This window comes from Helicoverpa armigera, chromosome 12, assembly GCF_030705265.1.
Source record: "Helicoverpa armigera isolate CAAS_96S chromosome 12, ASM3070526v1, whole genome shotgun sequence".
NCBI classification, from domain to species: domain Eukaryota; kingdom Metazoa; phylum Arthropoda; class Insecta; order Lepidoptera; family Noctuidae; genus Helicoverpa; species Helicoverpa armigera.
Window position 1 is genome coordinate 7,870,437 of NC_087131.1, and position 27,347 is coordinate 7,897,783.

General features: G+C 35.1%; 2 protein-coding genes across 5 annotated transcripts in view; one reads left to right on the plus strand and one right to left on the minus strand.

The window, feature by feature from the left end:
- LOC110383987 (disks large homolog 2) overlaps positions 1-14,831 on the minus strand; it is a 38,086-nt gene extending 23,255 nt beyond the window's left edge. For 3 of the 4 annotated variants that reach the window (XM_049838711.2, XM_049838706.2, XM_049838712.2), the window contains exons 1-2: positions 14,753-14,831; positions 6,970-7,503 (exon numbers count right to left, since the gene is read on the minus strand). In XM_049838711.2, coding sequence (XP_049694668.2) covers positions 6,970-7,237 — 268 coding nt within the window. In that variant the 5' untranslated portion in view covers positions 7,238-7,503; positions 14,753-14,831. The remainder of the gene's footprint in view (positions 1-6,969; positions 7,504-14,752) is intronic. The other variant, XM_049838707.2, reaches the window with a different exon arrangement.
- Positions 14,832-20,963: 6,132 nt separating this feature from the next.
- LOC110383973 (myrosinase 1) lies at positions 20,964-25,373 on the plus strand. Its single transcript, XM_049838905.2, has 9 exons — positions 20,964-21,001; positions 21,358-21,485; positions 21,708-21,876; positions 22,188-22,458; positions 22,689-22,922; positions 23,435-23,566; positions 23,808-23,981; positions 24,438-24,688; positions 25,187-25,373. Exons 1-9 carry the CDS (start codon positions 20,964-20,966, stop codon positions 25,371-25,373), a joined length of 1,584 nt encoding a protein of 527 aa, XP_049694862.2.
- The last annotated feature ends 1,974 nt before the right edge of the window (positions 25,374-27,347 follow it).

The following is a 27,347-nucleotide window of genomic DNA, read 5'->3' on the forward strand; positions in this document are numbered from 1 at the left end:
ACAAACCTCAATAACCCGTTGTGCACGCACACACTTGCAATTTCTTTTCACTATAATGCTGATGAGAATATGAAGTTAAAATTTAATAACGAGAATATGAAGGCTCGTAGCCGAGGCGTAGAAGCGACGTCTAGCGATTCGGAAGTTTTAAGTTCGAGTCTCAAATCAGCATAGACTTTATTCATAACTAAAATCATTTTTTATTTTCATTATGAATTTTTTTTATTATTGTAAATAACATAAGAATATTAATCTAGATTTTAATAAGGAAGTATAAATTAAACAATTTGTAATAAGAAAGCAACAATATTTATTGACTAGGTTTATTTATATTATAATCACAAATTAAAAAGTTTTATGTATGACAAAACTATTCTAAGTCGGACAAGAATTAGCGTTATTTTTCATAATCAGTGGGTAATTATTAATTTATTAGTGATATGAATAAACATGTTAGTAAGTTAGATAATTATTAAGATGCAAGTATCTTAAATTGTAATCTTACTAACAATAACATCACTCACATAAAACAAATTTCATTACCCCCTGATATTTTTATTAATAGCAATTGGTGCGCCACTAGACCTGCATTGAAGAACATTTTTTGAGTTATAGCGGTCACCATCCTTTCGCCAAAGTATTTTGCGACCATCCTTGTCCGACTTAAAACATTTTTCATCACTAAATACTAAATATGACTATATTATTGCACCAATCAAAATCCAAACATTCTTTTGCGAAGCGTACCCAGCTTTGTTTGTGAATGTCGGATAGTAAAATTTTCTTAGCTGGCCTACGACATTTCATGCCAGCTGCATGCAAGTGGTTCGTTATAGTTTGTAGTGTCACATCATGTTTAGTCGCCGTGGAACGAGTGCTGAGGAAAAGCTCAGCCATATGCGCAGAAACTATATCACGGTGCCGTGCATTGGCTTCTGTGTATGCAAATCCAGCCTTCGGTCCCGGTCGGCGAGGATCAATGTTTCCCGTATCGGCATATCGATGAACCCACAATTGCACAGTACTTCTCTGTGAACAATAATTAAATATTGATATAAATAACAGCAATCGATTACATTACATACAAATCTAAATCAAAGTAACATAATATTATATATATAAAATATTATGTTACTTATACACATATATATATATATATATATATAATATGTAAGTTAATAATATTAAACTTCATATTATAATCACATAACAATAATCAAAGTATATATAAATATATTATGTTAATATGACATTTAATAAATAAAAATAAAATTACTCACCGATAACTTTAAACGTCTCGCAATTTCACTAATTGAAACGTTTTGCTCATGCAAAACAATGATTTCTGCTCTTAAAAGTGTAGTCAAATAATTCATGTTGATTTGACAAACAAAAGCACTCCTCTCTCAATAAACGCAAAGTATGTATAATCACAGATTATTACAATAGTTTGTATAACGTCTAAAAACGTATCGAAAGCCCGATAGTCAACAGCATTATGAATTTATGACGGTGAACTTAAACTAATAATTAGCTTAGATATGGTTTGTTATTTTTAGAGGGTAGACAGTAAATATATTCCATCCAAAATACAACGCAGTCTTACTATTACTTAAAGCAATGAATTCAACAAACTAATGTAAAATATTTTTTTTAAACATACAAAAATCACTGAGCCGTAAGCGAGATTCGATCCTACGGCCCCATCGGCGTGGAATCTTAATTTCTGTCCGCTCGACCAACGCGCTATAGAAACGATAGTTATTGATGCCAAATTTATGCGTCATATTCTATGCATCATTAGAGGCATAAGATATTGCAAATGTTTGAGTGGGGACACCGTGTTATTGTGAAGCAAAACTATTGAGTCACATACTCAATATCTCCACGCCGCGCCGCCGGGTGGAGCCACTGGCGCGGCGACTGATGAATAGGCGAAGTAAAACACGTTTTGCTTTACGCACACTAACATGTATGTTTTTCTCAATATCACCGTGCCGCGCCGGGTGGAGCCACTTGCCTGCCCAGCTAATTGTTTGTTTGCGTGTACCTTTTTTTTTTAACGACGTTAAAAATCATCAAATGACCCCTCCCGCTGTGGGTTAGCAGCGGTGAGGGAGTTTCAGACTCTTACTGACTAAAAACCGTCGTGTTCCGTCATAGGCCTTTTATGTACCAGGGCCGCGGTATCTCTTTCGAACAACCCGCAGCCCCGGATTGTTTATGTACCTAAATTATTAATTGAAATCTGGCTTCATAGTATGCTAATTTATTCGATGCTAGGTTTCATTGGTGCGACAATAAACAAATTGAGGATGTAGTTTGCAATTTATATCAATCACGATGTACCAGTAGCTCAATTTCTCATTTCCAATGGTTTCATTTATTTTCATGCTGATCATATTTTTTTCACTTCCTATGTATTTTTGAGTACCTTTGTGTAAAGAACAAATCAATATGAACTAGGATAAAATCAGGTAGGCATGTCGTAAATTAGATTTACTTACATGTTATTTTGATTAAAATTATAATAGAAAATATAAAAGTAGTTTTTCTTTAAGTTTATTAAAATTCTGCACCATGGTTACCAATGACACGTTGACCTTTGAGAATATAGTATTATTTATAGCATGCAGTAGATAAGGTAAATGTTATAAAACCAGTGGATGCGCTAGAAATACCTACATAATGTAGGTAAGGTAACTTACAGTGCAGCTATGTACCTATGTCTAGAAGTACGGTGGAATATCCAACACAATTTATTTCTAGCTTCATCCAATATACACTTCATAATTCTTGCATGTTTGACGTGGTGAAATTGAATATGGTGTAATATTTTGAAGCAGAATTTATCGATTTATATGACCTAGTAATAATTTGACGTAAGTTATAAAAGTAAATTGTTTATTTAAGATTTAAAAAAAGATTTTACTTAAACGTGGTTCAAGAAATCTGGTCCAATTTTGTTGGCCTAATTGACTTCATGGCTATCCATTTAAATACCGAAAAATTAAACCAGTACTTAACAGTTTTACGTCTCCACTCAGAGACATTTAATGGTTACTTAAGCCATTCCTTAGTGAAGGATTTGTATGACATTCCGTCATCAATCATTTTAAAAACAGAATAAGTACCTATTTAAAAAATGACAAATTAAAATACCTTATATAAATAATTGTAGTCTTATTCAGCCTCAGTAAAGCCTTAAATAACACGACAGTGCCTCCGCAAAGCTCAAGAAAGTCCAGCTCGGTAATAATTTCTTGTTTCATTTATTATGCGGCTCATAATCCTTGCACGTTGAACCTGTTTCTGGCAACAGAATATGTGATAATACGGATGCGAAGTGCTCTGTCCCCGACATAATTTATCATATTTAATAACGTAACAAGTTTTAATGCAACATTGCTATGAGAATTTGATAATCCGGGCGTTTATTCCGGTTGTACTACGAAATTAAGCTCCAAGAATTCTATTTGTTGTTATTTTATATCAACTAGTAAGTTATAGTTTGCAAAATATTGACCCGGCAAGGTTTTGAGCGGGCATAAAGTGAAATTTTTGAAAGTGTTATTTTTTATCACATGTAAGTTGTTGTTTCTAGCTTTCGTTCCTGCTTAGGATTTGAGTGTGTATAAATAAAAATTAAGCAAAATTAAAAATTTTGAAAAACCCCCGACGGTAAAAATCTTATTGAAAAATAATAAAATAACTCAAAACCCCCGACTTAACCCAATTATATAGGAATATCCGTCGGGGGCTGCCATTAAACCAGCTAAAGGATTCCTAGTGTCGTGAATACAATTTTTGAAGAATTGTAGATGTTTAACGATGACATAAAATACACTCAATTAATTATTGAATTTTCATATAGAAAAGGCAGCCCCCGACGGTTATTCCTATATAATTGGGTTAAGTCGGGGGTTTTGAGTTATTTTATTATTTTTCAATAAGATTTTTACCGTCGGGGGTTTTTCAAAATTTTTAATTTTGCTTAATTTTATTTCAGACTTTTTAGAGAGCATATACGAATTATAGTCTACATAATATGTTATTGCAATATTATTTTGCACTGATATTATAGCGCCCTCTAGTGAGTTACTGGCGTAATTTTTATTATTTGGGAACATGCATTAAGCACGTACACATTGCTGATGAAAACAGAATTGTAATCAGACGTTTTGATTATATTGCAACATTGTTTGGCACTAATATTGCGGTGCCCCCTAGTGAGTTATAGCCATGACACCTATCTAAGAACATGAACTCATCGAACACAAAACCGTTATTGAAAACCGCATCAAAATCGGATCGTTAGTTTAGAAGGTAGGTGGGAACATTACTGTTTTGCACTAAAATTGTGGCGCCCCCTAGTGAGCTACAGCCATGACACCTGTTTAAGAACGTAAACTTATGGAACACAAATCCGTTATTGAAAACTGTCTCAAAATCAGATCATTAGGTAGTTTAGAAGATAGGAGGGAACATTACTTTGCTGTTTTGCTCTAATATTGTGGCGCCCTCTAGTGAGTTACAGTCATGACACCTGTCTAAGAACATGAACTCATCCAACACAAATACGTTATTGAAAACCGCATCAAAATCAGATCATTAGTTTAGAAGATAGGAGGGAACATTACTTTGCTGTTTTGCCCTAATATTGTGGCGCCCTCTAGTGTGTTACAGTCATGACACCTATCTAAGAACATGAACTCATACAACACAAATACGTTATTGAAAACTGCATCAAAATCAGATCATTAGTTTAGAAGATAGGAGGGAACATTACTTTGCTGTTTTGCTCTAATATTGTGGCGCCCTCTAGTGAGTTACAGTCATGACACCTGTCTAAGAACATGAACTCATCCAACACAAATACGTTATTGAAAACCGCATCAAAATCAGATCATTAGTTTAGAAGATAGGAGGGAACATTACTTTGCTGTTTTGCCCTAATATTGTGGCGCCCTCTAGTGTGTTACAGTCATGACACCTATCTAAGAACATGAACTCATCCAACACAAATACGTTATTGAAAACCGCATCAAAATCAGATCATTAGTTTAGAAGATAGGAGGGAACATTACTTTGCTGTTTGCACTAATATTGTGGCGCCCCCTAGTGAGTTTCAGCCATGACACCTATCTAAGAACATGAACACGTTGAACGCAAATCTGTTATTGAAAACCACATCAAAATCAGATCATTAGTTTAGAAGATAGGTGGGAACATTACTTTGCACAAACGCACACACAAACGCACATCTCTCACCCCAAACGCATATACCTGCTCCGTTCCGTCGTGGGTAAAAATACTCAAGCCTACTTTTAAAAGAGAAAGAAAAGAGAAAGCCGCAACGAAATCGAACTGTGTTGTGAATCGGTTGCGCTGTGTTCAACTATGTTGCGAAGAGATGGATAGAGTTGAGCTGATTAGAATTACTGATTAGAAACGCTTTTATTTTATTTTCTTATTGTGTACCTCACTTTTTATTAAATTATAATATTCCTTATGCCTGAAAATAAGTGAAAAAGATACTTTGAATTCTATCCTTGCTCAAAGTTTATTCACTAGTGTAACAACCGCGAGTAGAATAGCAAACACAATTTGTATGGATCTTCGAGTATTTGAGTTTGTGAGGAACCGGAGAAATATTTAGGTCACAATGTGAACTGACGTTTTGGCTTTGCTTATCCAGTGCAAGTGGAAGGTTCTCGAAAGGAAAATATCCAAAGAGTGTGAAATAAAAGTATCCATAAAAAATTGATAAAAAAATAATAAAAATACGTTGGCTCATTAAATTTTTGAGAAAAAAAGTCCTGCTACTTTCCCTGAAGAATGTTATTTTCAATAAGTTTTTATAATTGGTATTTCAAGAGCTCTAAATCTGTTTTATCAAGTACCTACATTAATATTAATTAAGTTGAGCTGTAACTTAGATCCTGAACAGCTGCCTGTCAAATAAGACAGCTATCAAGTTCAGGAATCCCTTGTACATACATACACATACATATAACGTAGGTACATAGAATTACCTGTCTCTAAACAATACAGTATCGTGTATCAAGAGGTAAGTACGGTTCGTGTTTAAGAAGGTAGGTACCTATATGTATGTACTTTATATAAGCTTCTGCCAGAGGTTTCACTTATGTCTCTAGGAACTTCTCCACTAAATCGGATAAAAATTCTATAGCTTTCCTCAATTCCTCAATAAGTTTGCTGTCAAAAAACTTAAATATTTTTCAAATTAATCGAGTAGTACCCAAGATTAGCGCGTTTAAACAAACAAAGTGTACACTTTATAATACGAGAATAGAAGTATTGATACTTAGGTAATGATCGAATCTATTTTAAAATAAAATAGTACGAAAACAAATATCCAATTATTTTAGAAGCTTGGTTACTTTGTAGGTTTAAGTGATTGAAGTGTAGAAAAGAAAACAGAACAAACAGAAAATAAAGAAATATAAATAACTTTCAAATGAGCATTTTTTTTTTTAGTTATTTGCTTGTCTGTGTGGGTGTATCCTTCTGAGCCATTATAGGTAATGCAAAGGTTTGAAAGGATGTTTGAATGTATGTGTGCATATTTGTGACTATCCGGTAAAACTATGGAATAAATTTCATCAAAATACATGGCAGTATCATAGCTAAATAAATTATAATAAAATAGGTTTTTTTACCCAAGTGCAGAAATAGTTTCCCTAGTACCTAAGTGGATAAAACCGCTGGCAAAAGTTGGTCATGTATATTGTTCATTGTATATTGTACGTATACCTTCTTATATTAATATGAGCCAAGCTTCTGGGTCCTCAAAGATATTGATTTCTTGTTATCCATTGAGGTAGAGAAATTAGTTAAGTATAGACATTTGATCTTGATCTTAGAAAAGTCCTACTAAAGATATTAATTATATTTCTTTACTAATCAAAAAGTAAGTAACAAAAGAAGCTGGTGGTAGGTACTTACATTCTTCAGAAATCTGCATCTCGATTTTATCAAGATCCTCGACATCTTCATCATCGAAGTCAGTCTGTACGGTGACGTCACGGGTGTAATGTTCGAGCGTGATGACGTCAAACGGGGCTTGCTCCTCAGGGCTGGGCGCGCGCGGGCTCGGCGCACTTTGCGTCTCGTGCGCATCGTGGCGCGCTCGCCTGCACGCTGCGCAACCGCAGAGCGAACCACGCACGCGGAGCAGCCACACTAGCCCGAATAGCGCCATCCACGTGGTCATGCTGCGACTACCACTCCCACCATAGCACACTACCCCCTCATCGACATCGATAAAACTCACTTCTTAAACATCACTATTTTATGTACTTTTTGTTCAACACTACGCACTCACACATTGCTGCAAATTCATTTGTTTTACGTCACTTGCATCATATTTTTTTGCTCAATGTTCACTAAACTGCTATTGACAGGCAATGGCTTTGAATGTTATGAATGAATGTCGATTATTCAATTTTATTTATTATATTTATGGTACAGGCTGTTTTGCTGAAATATTAAAATATAAAATCTAGCGCATTCGTCCATGACAAGAATTTGATCCCTATTCAATGTTGATGATGAAAAAAAATGCGATCTTAAAAATTAAGATCATTTATTCATTTTGAAAAGAACTATATAGTGAACTTGATAAACCTACTGAATATATTCGTAGCACAATAGGGAAATTGATACTATGCGATACATAACACTGCTCATTAATAATATTGATCGACAGATCATTACTAAAATACTCCATCACCAATCGAAGTCACGAACGAAAACTCTCCAAATATTTTCGGTTTTAATATTAACCAACACCAGCACGTGCCAAATTTTGTTTATTATACAATATCGAGTGTAATCCCAAACGAGTTGAAAGGAATTATCAGATATGGAGCATTAATTAGGGCCATATAAGGGAGGATAAATAAAAGGGCAGCACACAATAGACGAAGCTTTGCCGCGATATGTTAGGCCGCTTCAACTCGATGAAATGATAAATGAGAGTAATAAATTGCAGATCCCATGATATAAATGCCCTCCTTACGTGAAGGACTCATGAAAAATATCAATTCGTCACAACCAATCGTGGGAACACTCCTCCCAAAATAAATTAATGATAGAAAAGTTATTGGGTGAGAATTTTTTTGGTTATCGCTTTAGATATTTTATCGTATCGCTGTTTGAAATTCCCGAGGGTTCGGTTACCGGCGCTTAGCCCTCCGAAATCAATATTCGCGACGATTTTTCTTCATCTCGCAGGAAATTATTGATACCGGTTTAGTATTAGAACTGGTAAAATATTTTTAAGGGTTTGTAGACAGAATTAGAAACAATTTGTTTATTTGTATGAATTAATATGCATAATGAAACCAAACCACATGGTTTGTTACTGAGACAGTAATTTTAATACATATGATGATTAAGTTCTACTTTCATTCAGAGTACAACAAAGGCTTTAAAGTCCGTTTTATGTCTGGTAAATATTTCCGACTCTAACAAAACAAAAGCCAAGGATTTTCATCTAAACCCTTTAGTTTTTTTGCTGTCTCGACACAAAATGTCAAAGAAAGCGGGTAAGCTGGAAAAACTGAACTTAGTAAACAGAGTTACAATGTATCAAGAGGATATAAACTTTCTTTAATAAAGGGCTTGTACGAAAAAATAAATTTCATTTCGTATACTTTTATCTATGTATAAAAACAGCCGAGCTTTTTTGTCTAGACATATCAATTATTTTAGTTATTAAAGTATGTAAATTATGACCTGTCATGCTCTGTGATTGCATATATTTCAAATAAAAAGGTTAGTGGTAGGTAAGCTAGGTACTTACATTAAATCTGTCCATGATTTAGTACTTATTTTAATTCTGAGTCACAAGCGATTTAATCACTACTAAATTTTATAAATAACTTATGTATATGGTCTGAAGATTATAAAGTGACTCAATCAATCTGTATTATCTTCTTTTTTTCAATTTGGATAAAAAAATATACAAACTTAAATATAATGTGTAACCCAAGTGCAAAATGAGGCTTGCTAATTCACGTTAATATCGCAGGATAATTCATTATTATGTAGGTACTTCCATCCACATCATTATATTAGCGGTTCTTCGTACAAGAAAGTAAAGAATATAGAACACAGAATATAAATGTTGAAGATACAATATTATGTATGTGGCCATTATCGTTGAATACAAAGGTGAATGATATATGGATGTAGCTTATCTCCTTTGATTCACAAAGAAGTATAGAAGCATCGTAATATCCGCCCACGACACTCATTTTAGTTTGTTTATAAGCAAGGAATAGGGATTTCCATACTAATCTTTTTATTCTAAAATAGTTATTTAAGACTTCTTTAGAATAAGGTCTACATAACAACCCTTCAGCTTATGTTTGTTACGTACTTGTAACAAGTTAGATTTTTAGCTAAGTAGAAGTTAAATCAAAATTAAAGTAAGTAAGGCACAAATAAAATCAATTTAATATCGATACGAATCTATAATACTTAATAGAAGTTATAGCACCTAGTTGTCGTACATATAAATATAAAAAGTAAATTCAATTACATTAATTACACCTCAAAAACCGCCTTTCTTTCAATGAAATATAATGCATAATTTAAATGCCGCACCTAATATTATGTCATTCTAACTTTGTTCCATTTCACTGGCCGCACAGGTTGCTACGGAACCCAGAACGTATGAATACGGCCCCGTGTTCAGTATTAAAGATAAATTTCCTTGTAACTGGGACTCAAATAAAACTTGGTTTTTATAAGCCTCTCTGTTTTTACTCGCACACATTCGTTTGTATAGTTAATAACTATGAAATATACGGTTTACGATGTTTGTCGCACTTGGACGTTAATGATAAGAAAATATGGGTTCGCTAGGTATTTCGGAGTTTAAGGATGGGTTCTAAACCACAATGCTAAGCGTAGGGATTAGTACTAGCAGCTGAGAGCTACCATCAAAGGCGTAATCGCAGTAGCAGTAGGTCTTTGTGTAGGAGCTCGTTCGGTACAGTCAAACCTATTTCTGCTTCTGATGGTGCAGTATTTCAGTGTTGAGTTATACGGGTACATTGGATTGGATGTATTACAGATAAATTGTCATTCCTAATAGCAAACTTCACTAATAAGTCTTATTAACTTGAAATAATAAGTAGTGAACTGGGGAGTTCGAGGATCCACCTGCCATTTTTACATTATTATCGGCCGGTGTCAGCCCATAGTTAACGCTACCACAAAATACCACAAAACATTAGGTACAATTTTACTTTGTTTACACGGCTAAATTAGTCAGTTATGAATTATCATTTCATTAAAGTTATCTCAAAACGGCTTCAGCGTGTTTGCTTCGTCTACACGTTTCAAAAATGCGAGGCTTTACGTTATAGTCTCATCGTCAAAACTACTATTTGAAGTTATAAAATAGTCTCAAATCTTTCCCTACATTTCAACGTATGATTTTTTAATGATGTACTCAAATATAACTGCAATATGCTTCATTTATCATTTCAAGCTGAATAACCACTGTTTACGAAATAACAAGGTGTAAATATTGAACGCAAATATCCGAACTAAACCAACGAACTTTAATGAATGCAGTTTTACTGCAATATGAAAAACAGCAAGCTATTTAGTTTGCATTTTTTATCTCGAGTTGCTTTCATTTGTTTAGTCTGAAAACTGAATCGTCAATGGTTTCATGGCATATCGCGTTAGCGTGGCCTAACTGGCCACACTGAATAAATAAATATGAATGAAAAATCACAAATAAAATATGTTGCTTTTTGTGCGGATAGATTTTGGCGAACTGAACTATATTATAGTTTTATTGTATCGATGTCGATGCGGAATTGTTTTGACCAGCTTTGATAAAGTAGCTATCGAGCTTTGTACATAAGTGCTTTCTCAAATTACGCAAAGAATGAGTAGCCGATTGTCTTAACCATCCGAAGGAGTTTAACATTTTCGTCAGTAATACTGAAAATAATAAAGGACAGTTTATTTAACTGATTTTTATACTTCATACATTCAAAGAAGTATATAGTATTCATTTAGACACTGACAAACTTTGAGGCCAAATATACCTTATGCTATGCTATGCTATGCTTGCTTACCTATGTTCGTCATTAGAATATTAATAAGCAAGACGATGCCAGGGTAGCTTGAAACAGTAACTACCTCTATAAAATATCTGTAGCAGTTTTATGTCCTCATATAGAATTCTGTTTCACACTAGTACTACCAAGTTACGCCATAACTTGTTAAGAACCATAAGTTATAGAAAAGTTTGTATTGGACTTCTTAGTAATTCGACGGGGGCTATAAAAACTTTTGCCTTTGTCACCTGCACCAATTTTACCACAGATCAATTATTGTGTACTGATGCCCATTTTCACCAACAACCTCTTAATCTAAGTGCCACTTAGAATAAGGGGCTCTCCCAATTTTGACATAAATGACTATGGATAAGGGATACCTAAACTTTGGTGAAAACGAAATTCTTATTAAGTGTTCCGTAAATGCTCTTAGGGGATCCCTTAATTTAGGTATTTGTTGGTGAAAATGGGCATGATTCATTTATTAAGAAATGTCAGTACAACCTTTAGTAGGTACATTCTAAACTTAAAAATCTTTTTAGCAAGTAATAAACAAAAATATGCTATCTATTGTTAAAAAGTGGACATAAAACTGTTAGATGAACCAATAGATACAATTTGCACATTTCATTCGTTTGTAGGTATATAAATATTACTGAAATAGGTCACAAATATTAATAGACCGCATAATCAATATGCCTAACGACCACAAAGTAGAATGGCTATCGAAAGGTCAAGAGTTTAAATACTGCTCCATTAAACTATTGTTCTCGAACCTTCTTGGGTCCTCTGCAGCCCTCTAGAGTAATCTATAGGTATTTACTTTGCGTTATTGGTATGGTGGTTAAATACACCATATTTAAATGTGAGTAAGGGTTTAATCCCCGTGATACTTGGCTATATTGTTATTAGATTTTTAGTGTGGTTTTCAACAGTGCATTATTATGCCTTGCTGCTTTATTTTACCTTCTACGACTATCATAATAGAGATATAGGTACATTAGTACCTTCTGCCGAAATTTATGCAAAATACAAGCCTAGGTACTTCTCGTTCATCTGGTGACGAAAAATACAAAAATGTGGAAAAGTAATTGGTGCCTAAAACAACTAAGTTTCGTCCGAGTTTCATGTTTATTTTGACGAGATTTTGTAGAGATGTTAAAAAAATTTTAAATTGCGTGAATCAGTACCACAACATTAACTGTTGTTGAGTTCAAGTTACGTGGGCGGACAACGCGGTGACTATTTCTCTTGTTGCTATGATGTTCGCTTCACAGCTTGAACGGAAGCCGCTTCCGTTGAAACCATAAAGGCGTAGATGTAATGAACATTTCGAGACATTATTGAATTGTAAGCTAACTTTTATGTGTTGCTACTTACTTGAGAATTTGTTCGGATGCCAAAAGCTCAGTTATATTTTTTGATGGGATTGATTCCATCTGGCCGTTTTTCATTTGTCCCATAGTGAAGGATACTTATCTAATGGTTGTGTGAAGTTGATATCATGTGGTGGGTCCACATGATAAACTTCACACAGACTTTCATAGAAGTTTTTTTGCGCAACAAACGCATACAAAAGTCTGAGCCTGAACCTGAACCAAACTAAGGATTCTGAATACTAACCGCATTCAGTACTGTGAGGGTTTTTTTTTTTTGTAAACACAACTATAAAATAGAAAACAGTTTGGACGTATAAAGAATCTAGGCTAATATAATATGTTAAATTAATTATAAAAATCTACTAGTCCCCTTTTTAGACAACCAACTGTTTATCACGCCTGACCCATTAAAAATTCTGGCGTAAAAGTAGAGCAGGTAGAAAATAATCCTTCATTCTCGGGGAGTATCTCACTCAGGGCGGATTTGTGCAGAATTAGAAGTGAAATATTAAATTTACGTGCCACGCCTTTTCGTTTACACGTGATACACACGGGCGGATAGTTCGTCCAACTTTTTGCATGAAAATAAATACGGAATTTAGAATTTCAATGTCAACTGTATTTACATCATCATACAACTGGATTTGGCTATCGTTTTGTTTGCTTGTATATTATGCACAATAAAAACAGATATGCTACCTGATATGAGGCAAATAAACTTTCCGAATACGCCTGCTAAAATTCCGAACATGAATTCATTTGTAAAAAAACTGTACTGTACGAATTACAAGCAAAATCAAACCTTATATTTTAACCGTTCTCTGTTATTCATCGCACCGTACAAATAACCATTCTTTATAAACATACTTTATGTGTCTATATCGCGAGTCAGCGGGAGGTCCGTTTTTGGTATGAAGTAATTAGGCTTCCGTTCTATATTACAACTCTATATACGACCAATGTTTTTATCAATACGGCCAATGTGGTTCTCAGTAGCAATAAGATAAATTGATTCCGGGGAGTAATTTGTTACTTGCCTAAACAAAATTGACATTAAGCAGGAAACAAATTGTGTTTACCAAATCGATCATCTGGTTCTCAAAGAATCTTTTGAAGATGAGACAAATTGGTCGTAACAGTCTCGATAACATGGCTATCAGGTTTTGCAGCTGTAAATGTACCTGTATGATTTTACTGATAAGAAAACTTTTTTGTATGAGAGTTTAAGAGTACCCAAGCATCTTTATCTACAAAGTCATTGCCGGACCACATAACAAACTAATTAATTTCCAGCCTGCACCAAAGCTAGGAAAAGTAAAAAGTAAGGAAGAAATTCTGCACAAGTTTTGGCAACGAGCCGAGAAAACGCTGGTAAGTAGAATAAGTGAACATTATTTCTCTTCAATTTAGAACGTTACTCAAATACGGGTATTACGAAGTTCGAAGTTGTTTGTGTAAAGTTTGCTAATCGGCACGTCAAAACTCATAACAGTATTTCGCTTCAGAGCTCGCTAACCCAAAACGTTGAATTGGGGGTGTCGTATAACATGATTTGTCCGCGCTCTTTAAATTTGCATAATGAAAATTTGATGACTGAACCCTAATAACCATGAATTATAGTTATTTTTTTTAGCAAGTAAACAAAAAATATTTCAGCAACGCATTAAAGTACCTCATAAGCTTCTAAATGCTATTTTTATATTACATTTGCGTTATTTGCTCAAATCCCTTTCGAGACCCTTTGAAAGGCCTCATAACATTGAATGTAACACTGAAAGCATTTTCTGTAACAATCTCCAAAGGAGCATTTTCATAAACGGTAGATAACTTATTCTGTTCTGGAAATATGATTCCGTTTCAGGACGATTTTGGCAAAATGTTTCGAGCAACTGACACGCTTGATATTTCCTAAGGGAGAGAACATTTTGCCGAATTCTGTCACTAAGAAATGCGGTGCTGAATACAAGCTGTCAAATAAAGGTTATTTTTCCGGATCATTACAGTAGAATGACTATAGATAGGTTAAGGCGGTGATAAAGTAGTGAGCGCAGAGAATGACAAGTAGGGGATCATCGCTCTGCAAACGTCCTGAGATGAATAGACCTTAACGTTACATAAAAATAGAACCGCATTTTCTTTTCTTATATTATTAAACGTATTTACTGTCTCCTATAACTAAATGCATTATTCATTCATCATATTTGTATGCTTCTAATTTTATGAAGATGCTCAGTTATCTTATCTCTAACAAGCATTTTTTACCTCCAGATATTTTACATACAAAGTTAAATGTAAACTTTATAAATCTACACCACCATTTGTCACAAAATGTTTTAAATTACTAATTTTATTACGTCATAATTTTTATCACTGAAGTTTTAATCGTTTTCACATTCACTTAAGGATCACAAACAGTTGAATGTCTGAGTTGGTTCGCGATCGCGTAATGTCTAGCGCTCGGGGATGCGAGACGGGACGTGTAGCCGCCCCGGTGTCAGTCTGGCACTGAACACTCTGATACGGTAGCAACGTTTACGCATGCGAATAATAACCCTGACGAGCCAGCTCTCGCGGAGTGTCTGATAATGAAACCCAACTGTTAAACGATTTAAGAGATGCAAACTTGCCTCGTTCGACAGACACCTGCTCTTTACCCGACTGCTTTAACTATGCTGACGTCAGCATAATGAAAAGCTTTTGCTGTGTCAAGGAAAAACAGGGAGGAAAAATGTTTTCTATGTATTTTTTCTTTGATGCATGAAATAGAGAACTCTGCTTTAATTTTTATAAAAGGTACCCATCAGATATAATGTTACATACATTTTGAATAAAAACACTTCAATAGATAATTTAGAAGGTAAACATAAATCCCGAGACCCACAAATTATTCACAAAACGTCATAAAAAGTCACAATTAATATTTATATCAACACCGCCAAGGGGCCTCTGCGTAAACAAACGGGGAGTTGAAACTAGCCAAGTTAAAATAGAATCACTATAAAGCGCTCCCCAGCCGAAAGAAATACAACCTCTCAAAATAGCAGACCTTTTCTTAAATGAGAAAATATTTCTGCTTGCATCGTTTTGACGAATATCTAAATTTTCATTATTTGAAGCACGTATAATGTTGTTATTTTTTATATAATTGGACTGCTCATCTAATATTTCAGAATTGCAGAAAGCACAATACCAAACAAAGGAGATTATTGTGTCTCCAAAGATTCATTAGATTTGCTTTTGATGGAAAAACAGTGGCCCGAAACTAATAAACGTAGTTTTTCTTGCATGATGTCTAATAGGAATTACAATACAACAGTTAAAGTGTACTTATTAATGTTAATAAATAGTGTCTCACATAAGGTGCACCACATTTACAGGACATTGAACTAAGTCTTGGACAGCGATAAGCCTATTTGATTAATAATGTTTCATGTAGCCTAACCTTACTAGCGATCCTTATAACTCTTCCACCACGTTAAGCCAACACGTTGTATTATTTACCCATATACAAGGAATGTGTATGTTTTAATAAAACATTATTACATTTTTGAGGTCTTCTCCAATTTGTGCTCTTGCTTGACTACTATTTTCCCTGATGAAAGATGGAGCGAGCACTCTAGCCTAGAAGTAATATGCCAACAACTGAAAGTAAATAAACAGAATCAGAAATAATATAAAATACAAACATTCAAATATCTCATAAAACTTTGACAAAGATGGAATATTTCTCATAGATTTTGAATATAAATATTGTTAGTCGTAAGCTTCAATAAATCTTGGCTGAGTTTTCGTTGACACAGAGCTGTGTTGTCCTGGCAAGTTTATTTCCGGGGAAAGAGTGATGTCTTCGGCCCGATACGAATCTGCAACTACTAAGAATAATGTCTTCTCACTATGTACCGAAAAGAAAGAGACAATCTGAGTTTTGATTGGGAATCTATGGCCTCGATATTTCTGAGATGGTACAGATTTATCATGATAATTTAAAAAGAAAGGCATCAAATAATAAATACAATTGTAAACACAAATTCTTGAACAATAAACGTTTATTTACTTATTATTTATTTACGCATATTTACGTCAATGCTCATATACTCTCTATACGTTGTGAAAATGAGAAAGACTCATTAATAAAAGGCTTCAAAGGAAACCAGTTGAATAATTTCCTTGACCGAGAAATACAAAACCAAAGGATATGATTCAACGAACGCTATGCAAATTAATTCATTCGCTTTACTAAAAGCGGGGAGATTTTATTTCCCTGAGGAGTTAAGGCTCAAAATATCCAATCTCCCAATAAAATTGAAAAGCTTACCAGCTCGAGCTTGTAACTTATAGCCAGATTACCATAACTTAGTTTTGCAACCGATGCAAATCGCTGAAAATTCTCGGCCCATCTGCATGTCTACCATCGGACTAAAGTGCAAGATTGGAATTTGAAATGTTCTCATCTTGGAAATATTTGCGAAAATTTATTTCCCTTTCAATTTGAATCTTACTTTACAATTTCATATCTTTGATTTTATTCTACGGACATTTCTTTGATTTTGATTTGGGTTATATTTTATTAAAAGATCGTGGTTATTTTTTGAATTCATTATAAGACACGGTTTGCACAACAAAAATATATTTCTTATCAGTTATGGAAAGATTGGGCAAAAGCATGAAGTACTTTCCATGTCCAACTTTCTATACCTACTGCGCATTGATTAAAAGCTGATTAATTCCACTTTTGCCTTTGATAAAACGACAACGAAGATGCGGCTAGAACTGGTAACAGTCTGGTTCCAGTGGCCTTTTTCAATGCATAAGTTTTCGAAGGAGACCGTTGTAAAAAACTTTGCTTTTAAATTTTCAAAAAGTTATTCTGCTGAACCTCCAGAGATGCGCCGAACTATTTGCAGTACGCCGCAAGACGTAGCTGGGAGTCACCGAAAATTTTCTATAAATAGTTTTGGATGACTTCCAAGATGTTTGAAGTACTTCAAGGCAGAAGCTCTTATGAGACTTTCCTGATCATGAAAGGCTTTTATGCGAATAGTAATGCTGTCTACTTTGTCGATTATTGTCCTGATTTTTATATAGCTTGGCACCTAGCTTTACAATTTCAGATTGTGCCATCTTGTCATGTTTTATGATATTTGGATTGTCAATAAGTGATTTTAATGAGTAGCCTCATAAGACAGTCCTCATAATTTTGCAGGCACAGACATATTTTTGAAATTATTTAAATTTAAAGTCATTTAAATACAATCATATACATTATGTTATGTGTTATTTTGAGACCAAGTTATACACGAAGTTGCTACGGTAAACACATTGCTAGGTAAGTTTTGGTAGGCGGACATGATAATCTAAGTTGTAATGACTTTTGTTATAATCGATTTTATATTCGAACTCTTAGTGGAGCTCACTATTCTAACTGTATCCTAAATGAACCACTTACACATTTGATAAAAACTATCCTTTTCATTTACTGTGTTTAAACAATGCCAATTTACTTTTATAGATTTAGTTGCTTTTCCATGAAAACTTAAAAGCTTAAAACTATGCCTGTTATATTTATGAATTTATGATTTTCATCGCTAGTAACGAACATCATACTATATTCGTAAGCTCATACGATTATGTTTCATGTGAATTGGGAGTGTTGGGAATAATACTAGAATTAGGTACTAGTACCTTTTAAGTTACATATATTTGTCGCCCCCAAGCCACCATGGCGATCGACCATTACAATCGCTATCTCTTGCATTATTTTGCCTGCGGTTACGTTCAAGTGAAATTATGTTGTAACTTAACCCGCGGGAACCATAAGTTTCTTTCAGATAAAACGGCTTGCCATGGTTTCAGGAGATTAGGCGTTTACGCTTAATTCTGTGTCATAAGATTATTTGGGTGAAACTAAAATAGTTTTTGGTTTCTATTTATTACCTACTTAAATCCACTTAGTTATTTGGCCCACTTACGGAAAGAAAAGTGATAGATTTCCACAATCAAAATGATACCAATCGTTTCAAAGCTCGAAAAATACATATTTCACAAAATATTTAACTGACTGGTAAAAAATTTGATTATTTAAATTCGATTTTATATTTTTAGGACTTTAATTAAAAGAGCACTCTTTTGAAGTCTTTTCTTTAGGTAGTATATTATGGATTTAATCAAACTTAGGCTTAGAAGTTTAAATACGCTCTACGAATACCGCAAAATTTAGGATACGAACCTTTCGGTATTTCTTATCTTCATAAATAATGAAGTAACGTAATAATGAACGGCGGAAACTCTGAATATTTTGGACGAAATATTAGTTTACAAAATATTTTTCACGTTTATTCTAAATTATTAGGAAAATGTAAAGACTGAGTTTGCGGTTTTCCTGTATCAAAGTAAAATATTCTAGGCTAGCTTTCGTCGTCGAGTTTCTTTTTAATAAACTGTTCCTTTTCATAGGCGGGTACGTGATGGAACGAAAAAAACTACGTTTACTGTAAACTGTAAGTCTTACAAAATAGGCGGTTTTTATTCAGCAATGTTCATGAAAAATATTTTGACCGTTAGACGTATTCAGAGCCTTATAAAGAAAAAATATAGTTTTTAACTTATCTACTACACAGCGTAACTTGAATAGCCAGTTAAGATACCTTCTCTCAGTAATTTAAAAAATCACTTTAGATGCTGTTCCTGTTGGTTTTTTAAACCCACTTTTGTTGTTTGTGATTCAGTTTTCCAATATGTATAAAAATGTTGTGTTCGGAAGTGTTACAATTTTGATCCTTGAATAGACCTTATCGAATCTAGTACCTACAACCACAGATTATATAATAGTTACTACAACGCAATAGTTCTAAAAGAAAAACACGTTTTTTTTCTATTTTGTACATGGAATAATGGGCACGGATGGTATGTTACTTTTATCTCACTGCAAAAAAATATGATATATGAACAATACTATTAGAAACCAATACGCTAAAAAGTGTGAATTGAAAAAGTTTTTAGTACGCAGCTGAAACCTGTTAGTAATTCAACAGCGGTTGAATAGGATTTGTGAAGTTACCTACTGACACAAAACCACGGTGTGATGTCAACAAAGGGTACATTGTATATGTAGTTATTAGTTGGTTAGTTTTGTCATTACGTTACGTGATTGAGTTTAACATTTATACTGTTTTTTTTTTTTACAAAAAATCATGCAATTGCGAAAATCCATTACATAGATAAAATTTTTGGAAAAATTATGTAGCGTTAATTACAGTGACAGTTAATCGAGGCTTTGGATACTCGACAGGTTTTTTTTATGGTAATCGATGCCAAATAGAGCTTTTCCAGTGACAGGATGATAAAACAAAAGAAAATTGATATTCCTTTTGTATGTTAGTCCAAGCTGATGAGGCACTCGTTTACAGAATAAAATGTCTTGTGACACATAATATCAAAGTGATAATTATTACTTAAATGTCACTTTGATGACGTAGTAATCCGTGACGGGTGTGGGACCAATAAAACAATAAGTAAAGAAACAATGCATAAACTATTGAAATTAAACGGTATTTCCGTGACGTCATTATAGTAGTAATATGTAGATTGGTGCGCTATTATAACATGTATATTTACTACTTTAAGAAAACTATCACTCTTTGTGTGAAAATAAACAAAACAAATAAAATGACTGAAACCTTTATCTAGTTCTATAGACTGCCCGCCTACGTCTGATAGTCGGAGCTCGATGTTTTTTAGGAGAAAAATAAAACACACTGATTGCAATTGTACAACGCACACGTCCTGCAAAACTACTGTCAAAAATCCTTGTCACATATACCTATGTCCTACAAAATTTCTGACGTAGATTAGGCAGCCTTTAGAAGCTAGAAATTCACACGTGTACTTACTCTACATCAATATATTGTATTTGCACCCTCACCTACGTTGCACTTTAAACTTTTATCAACTTATTAACCCACATATTCATTACTTTATGTAGCGGAGTCGACATAAAAGCTTTGCGGGAAGCCATCCCATTAATATGAAGACCAAATTGTACACGTAAAGAATTCGAATTAATATGTTTAACGTGTTTAAGTACAATCCGCCTAACGAAAATAATAAATTAAAAGTAAGAAGTACATTAGGTGCAAAACCTGTAAATTATGACCAAACCAATAACAATATTTATCTGAGGATGTCCATTAAAACTAGAAAAACAGACCTCCAAACCACCACAGTTTCTGAATAGTCTTAAACCGCACTAACCTACAACATAAACCACAAAAGCGTGATGTACTACCATACATTGTTTAAGAATCTTCTAAACAACGATATCACTCCTATAGTCTTCATAATTCTAATAGGACAAGCCCACGCGTCAAATGGACCTCCGAATGGGCTTCGACTGTCGAATGAACCCAAAATCTGTTGCCTATTTTGAGTTCTACACGCAAATCGCGTTCGATCAGTACCGAGATATAGTCAAAACATGGACAACGATGAACGAACCTCATCAACATCGCTATGGTGTACGCAAATGTGTTTCATTCGAACCATTTCCCAACTCAGAACCTCGATTACCTCATTTTCACGTTTGCGTTGCGATAACGCATCGTATCGCCCATAGCTACTTAGCATTTTAATATTATTTAGTATTTGATTAAGTTGGCCGTGGATAATACTCTAACAAAGTATGTTTTATCTAAAGAATATATTACATTATTTACTGTAAATAATCTGAGCACCTTTAGTCATCACAATGGGTTGCTCGAATGGAGTCGCACTGAATCAACTATTTTTGGTTTCCCTAAAGTGCGTATCAAATGTCCCCTTTTTAAATGAAATTCTAATGCATTATTATTTTTGTTCTTTATTTGTTCCAGCTTGCTATATTTAGCAAGAGGGAGATCAGAAGTATACTCTGGGATAAGCAAATACTCCTTCCCAGATGATTTCATATTTGGAGTAGCGACGTCCGCATACCAAATTGAGGGAGCATGGAACGAAGAAGGTAAGCATTTTTGACAATTAATAAAATATGTTGTGTTCATAATATTATTCAGATTTATTATAATAGTGATTTATTGTTTAATCAAATTACATTTTAGCTATTGTTCCAACTGCTAATTAGATACACTTAGATGGTTATTAAATACATATGTTACTTTGTGTATTTTGTGCCTGAAACGCCAACACTTAGAATTGATAATAATTTTGCTGTTTTATTCACTAGGTAAAGGAGAAAGCATATTTGACACATTCATCCACCTCCACCCTGAATATACTCCGGACCGTTCAAACGGCGATGTGGCAGCGGACTCTTACCATCACTACATGGACGATATAGAGCTGATCAAAAAACTTGGCGTCAGCCACTATAGAATGTCTATTTCGTGGCCCAGGTAAATACATATAAATAATGAAAACCGATTTCGGTCTTTCGAGAGAGATCAGCCAACTGCGCAGGCCATATTAAAGGGAAAAGTCTTTGCACTCACTATTCCCTCACTCACATAGCCCGATGAGACACAATCCGTAACCAGCGGAGGGAGATCAGGCGCGTGACCGATACTTACGTGCTTTTCGACGCATAGTTGTATAAAAAAAAACAACTTTCAACTTCATTTTTAATTGGTTTTATTTCATGTTCTACGTAATTAGAAATTATCTAACAGACACAGCACGTACATAATTCATATTATTTTGTTTTCAGAATACTCCCAAATGGCACTGCCGATTACATAAACTTAAAAGGCGTGATGCACTACCGAAAATTGTTTGTGGAGCTCTTAAAAGCAAACATCATTCCTGTAGTTACAATTTACCACTGGGACATACCTACTGCTCTAGAAGGCCTAGGCTTGTGGAAGAACACCACTCTTGTAGACTATTTAGTGGACTACGCGCGAATTTTATTTCATTTGTACGGAGATCTTGTAAAAATATGGGTAACGATCAACGAACCAGATATAGTTTGTGCTGATGTAAGTTCAAGTGCCTCATTAGATTTGCTTCTAATTACAATAAGATTAGTGGTTTGATATCAGCTTTGCGATAAGCAATTGACATGGGAATATGATATTGAGTCACAATAATGCTTTTCCGTTGATATTATTTTAATGATTCAACGTTATCGATACGGTTCGATTTTCAAGTGAAGCTATTATTGTATGTAGTTCAACAATTTATTGATTTTGTTCTAACATTACTCCAGGGTATTAAGTTTAACAAATATCTTCCCGAAGAAGCGAGACATGGTTTAAACGAATACGTATGTATTCATAACATGTTACTAGCACATGCTAGGGTTTATCGTCTTTATGAAAAGGAATTTAAACCATATCAGAATGGTAAAGTTGGTCTATGCCTCGATGTAATTTGGCCTGAACCAAAAAATCCCGGAAATCCTGAAGATTTAAAGGCTGGAGAAATATACTCACGAATGCGTGTAAGTTTAAATTACTTTATTGTTATTGCTAACACTGGATATTTACTTAGAATTGTTACTAAATATGCTTTTGGGAAACATATGGTATACAGATTTCACGATTTGTACATATTATTAACATTAACAATTGGGACTTAAACGTCGGGTAGAGAATAGAAGGATATCGTGTCAAGCCCCAATTGTTTATAAACGTGGTTAAAAATTCTGGAATACCTTTAAGTACCTAACTTTTTTTTTAACGACGTCAAAAATCTTCAGATGACCTCTCCCGCTGTGGGTTAGCAGTGGCGAGGGAGTGTCAGACTCTTACTGACTAAAAACCGTCGTGTTCCGTCGTAGGCCTTTCATGTGCCAGGGCCGCGGTATCTCTTTCGAACAACCCGCAGCCCCGGCAGGCCTTGGCCCTACTGGGCCCCAAGAACCTACCTTCACCTACCTTTTTTATAGTTTGTTTTTACCCGACTGCCAAAGAAGGAGGGTAATGTTTTTCGAGTGTATGTAATCTCTTTCAGATTGGAATCTACGCCCATCTAATATTCTCGGAAGATGGTGATTATACTCCGTTTGTTCGCGAACGGGTTAATAGTAAGAGTTACAAACAAGGATACCTGCAATCACGTCTGCCGTATTATACAAAGGCAGAGGTTAGTTTGTTATAAAATAAATTATACGACAATTAGCGACCCCCTCTGGCTTCGCACGGGATTGCAGTATTTCCCCACTACTACTAATTATAAAAAAAAACCGCATGAAAATCGGTTGCGTAGTTTTGTAGATTTAGGCGTAAAAAGTGACACGGGGTCAGAAAAACCGTTTTTTTTTTATGTACCTGGTGATTGTTTAAACTTTAGCAAAAGGATATATAACTATCTACTTTTTTTTCAGGTGAAAGCCCTTCAAGGTAGCGCTGATTTCTTAGGAATCAATCACTATACCTCATTTTTGGCTTCCCAGTCATCTTCAGAACCTTCTTGGGCAGTACCATCAATGGACCAGGATACGGGAGTCAGGTTAGATAAAACCAAAGCCTGGGCAAGACCCGGCGCTGACTGGTTAAGCGTAAGTAATAATCCTTGAAGGAAATGTGTACATAGGAGTGCATACACGGTGCATGTAGCTGGAGCAAGTTAACATGCGCAAGTGACAAATGACAAGAGCACGCGGGTGGGTATTTTGCTTTAGTACCTACATGTGCGAGTCGCTGGACCGGCACGTTCTTAAAATGCCTGTTACCTACGCATGTGCCTCAACATGCTCAAGCTACTTGCACCGTGTAGATGCACCCTAATTTTAATAGATATTATTCATACGGAATTCTTAATCGTGCTCTTTGTCATGGTCCTCATCTTTACCATTATCTCTTAGATAGTATGGCTTACTTTATTTTAGCTCATTTAATACAATCTGCTCATGAGTGACAAATTATATGAAACACAAACTCAAATCACGTCATTTATTATGCTTCTTGGATTTTTTTTTATTGCACAAGATCTACTAATCAAACTGTTCTCGCAGGTATACCCTCCCGGAATGCGTAAAGTCCTCAACTGGTTACAAAATAATTTCAAACTACTGGAGCACATACCAATAATAATTACTGAAAATGGCTTATCCGATTTTGGCCAAACATTGGATTACGAAAGAGTGTCTTATTATAACGAGTATCTCTATCAAATTCTGTTGGCCATACATGAAGATGGGTGCAATATCAAAGGCTATTTTGCTTGGAGCCTACTTGACACGTTTGAGTGGAATTATGGCTATACGTAAGTCTTGATATCTTTTGCCTTTTTATTTATTTGAAAGTTATATAAAAAAATAAAAAAAAATACAGCGTCGAAGTGAAAACTTTCCCGAGTTTGGATGAGTACTTCAATATACAAACTGTTTGTTCTTGAAACTTGACCAAATCAGTATCTACTAACAATAATAATCTTTATGAGTGCTTGTAAGCACTCCTTCACCCCTTTTAAAACAATGGCACACAGCCGTAGAACAGGCACTCGGATCTTCAAGATTCCATGAAAAAGAAGAAATCTGTAATGAAACCAAAATTTAATATATATGTGAAGGATCCACGTATTTATTTTTTTACATTTACCGTCAGTTGCACAATAAACCATTAAAATTAAATCTTCATGAAAACTATTGCTATCACTTATTATTTTGTTGACAAAGAAAGGGTCCGCAGTCAATTTAAAGAAGCTTTACATTTAATGGACCTTTTTGCAACTAACGTTTTACCTGCTTTTGTTTTATTGCAGAGTAACATTCGGCTTATTCAAGGTGGATTTCAAAAGTCCAAACAAGACGCGAACTCCTAAACTATCTGCGTATAACTACGCCAACATTGTGCGCACGCGTCGTATTGACTTCGACTTTATTAAGGCGCCTGTAACCTACAATATATGGCAATACATTGACTATTATTCTTCAAAACAAAATTATTAAAATAAATTATAACCATGATCATCCAATTTAGTTAATTTTATTATTCTTTATTGTACACAAAAACATTTAAAAGACACACACAACACAGAGAAGACATGTACAAAGGCGAGCTTAACCCAGAACTGGGTTCTCTAACAGCAAACCTTAGAGCGATAGAGAGATGCGATAGGGAAGAGAAAATTTAAAGTGCACAACATTAAACAAAACAGAGATGAAATTACATAACATAAAATATAAAATATATACCTATAAATAAAACATAAAATATAATAAATAAATAAATACATACATACAAATAAGGTCATGTTGACAGGAAATGTTCTTTAATTCGTCTCTTGAAGACATCTAACGATGTGCTGTCACGTATACTGTGAGGCAGAGCGTTCCAAAGCCTCACAGCGCGAACAGTGAAGGATCCATCATAACGGCTCGAAGTATGAGGAGGGATACGGAGTAAAAGAGATGAAGAGGAGCGACAGGGTTTGCCTCTAGGAACAAGGAACTCAAAGCGTTCCCTAAGATAATTTGGAGCGTTGGGATTGTGAAGAAGAGAGAAGAGAAAAGACAGAATATGAGCATCTCGACGCTGCCGAATTGGCAGCCACTTCAGCTGGCTCCGGAATTCAGACACATGGTCGTATTTCCGGAGGCCAAAAATGAAGCGGATGCACAGATTCTGCAGACGCTCGAGTTTGTTAAGAAGTTCCTCAGTCGCATCAAGGAAACAGACATCAGCATAATCTAAAAGAGGGAGAAGAAGCGACTGAGCGAGAGTAATTTTTGTTGAAAAAGGCAGGAACTTCTGGAGACGTTTGAGTGACTGAAACGAGCAAAAAACTCTTCTGCTTACTTCTGCAACGTGTGAACCCCAGGATAAATGACAGTCCATAATTACCCCCAAGTTCTTAACCGTAGAAGAGTATGGGATGGCAACGCTATCATATGAGACCGGTGGTGGAGAAGACAGCTTATTGAGGAAATATCTGCCACCAATAATGAGAGCTTGTGACTTGGCAGGATTGACCAGAAGCCCGAAATCCTTAGCCCATCGACTTATGTGTCCAAGATCATCATTGATGGCATCAATCGCTCTCGGAAGCTCTTCAAGTTTAAAGTGCTGATAAAGCTGCAAGTCATCTGCATAGAGATGGTAATGTGAAACTAGTGACTTAGTGATGGCGTTTATAAAAACGGAGAAAAGTAATGGAGAGAGAACGCCACCTTGAGGAACACCCGCAGCGAGTTCCCGCCACTCAGAGGAAACCTCATCAACGCGGACCGACTGTGAGCGACCCCGAAGATAAGAGCTGAACCACTCGACTGCAGAAGGAGATACATTTAGTGAGGATAGGATACCCAAGAGGATGTCAAAATCAACTGAGTTAAATGCACTGCTAAAATCCAGCAAAACCAATACAGTTAAAAGCCCCTTCTCCATAGCCAGCCTGATGTCATCAGTAATTTTGATGAGAGCAGAAACTGTACTATGGCCAGGGCGAAAACCAGATTGGTATGGACTTAGCAGGCTGTTAGAGGAGAGATAACGAGAAAGTTGATTGTTGACAACACTCTCAAGGACTTTAGATAAGATGGGAAGTATGGATATAGGACGGTACTGAGAAACTGAGGATGGGTTGGAGACTTTGGGCAAAGGTAGCACATGAGCTTTCTTCCAAGCAGATGGAAAGGAGCTAGTGAAGAGGGAATAATTGACGAGATGGAGAATGACAGGAATAATGATATTAAGGATAGGAAGGAGCATTTGTAGGTGAAGACCATCATCCCCTACAGCTTTTGTGGAGATGGATAGAATAGCACGTTTGATATCTCCCTCTGTAGCCGGGTGGAAAGAAAACGAAGTACATTTAGGCAAAGAAAGGTTTGAGAGGTACTTAATAGTAGACGATTTAACGTTGTCATCCAGCGTTACTGGTGACTTCGAAAAATGGTCATTAATTGTGTTTGGATTTATTT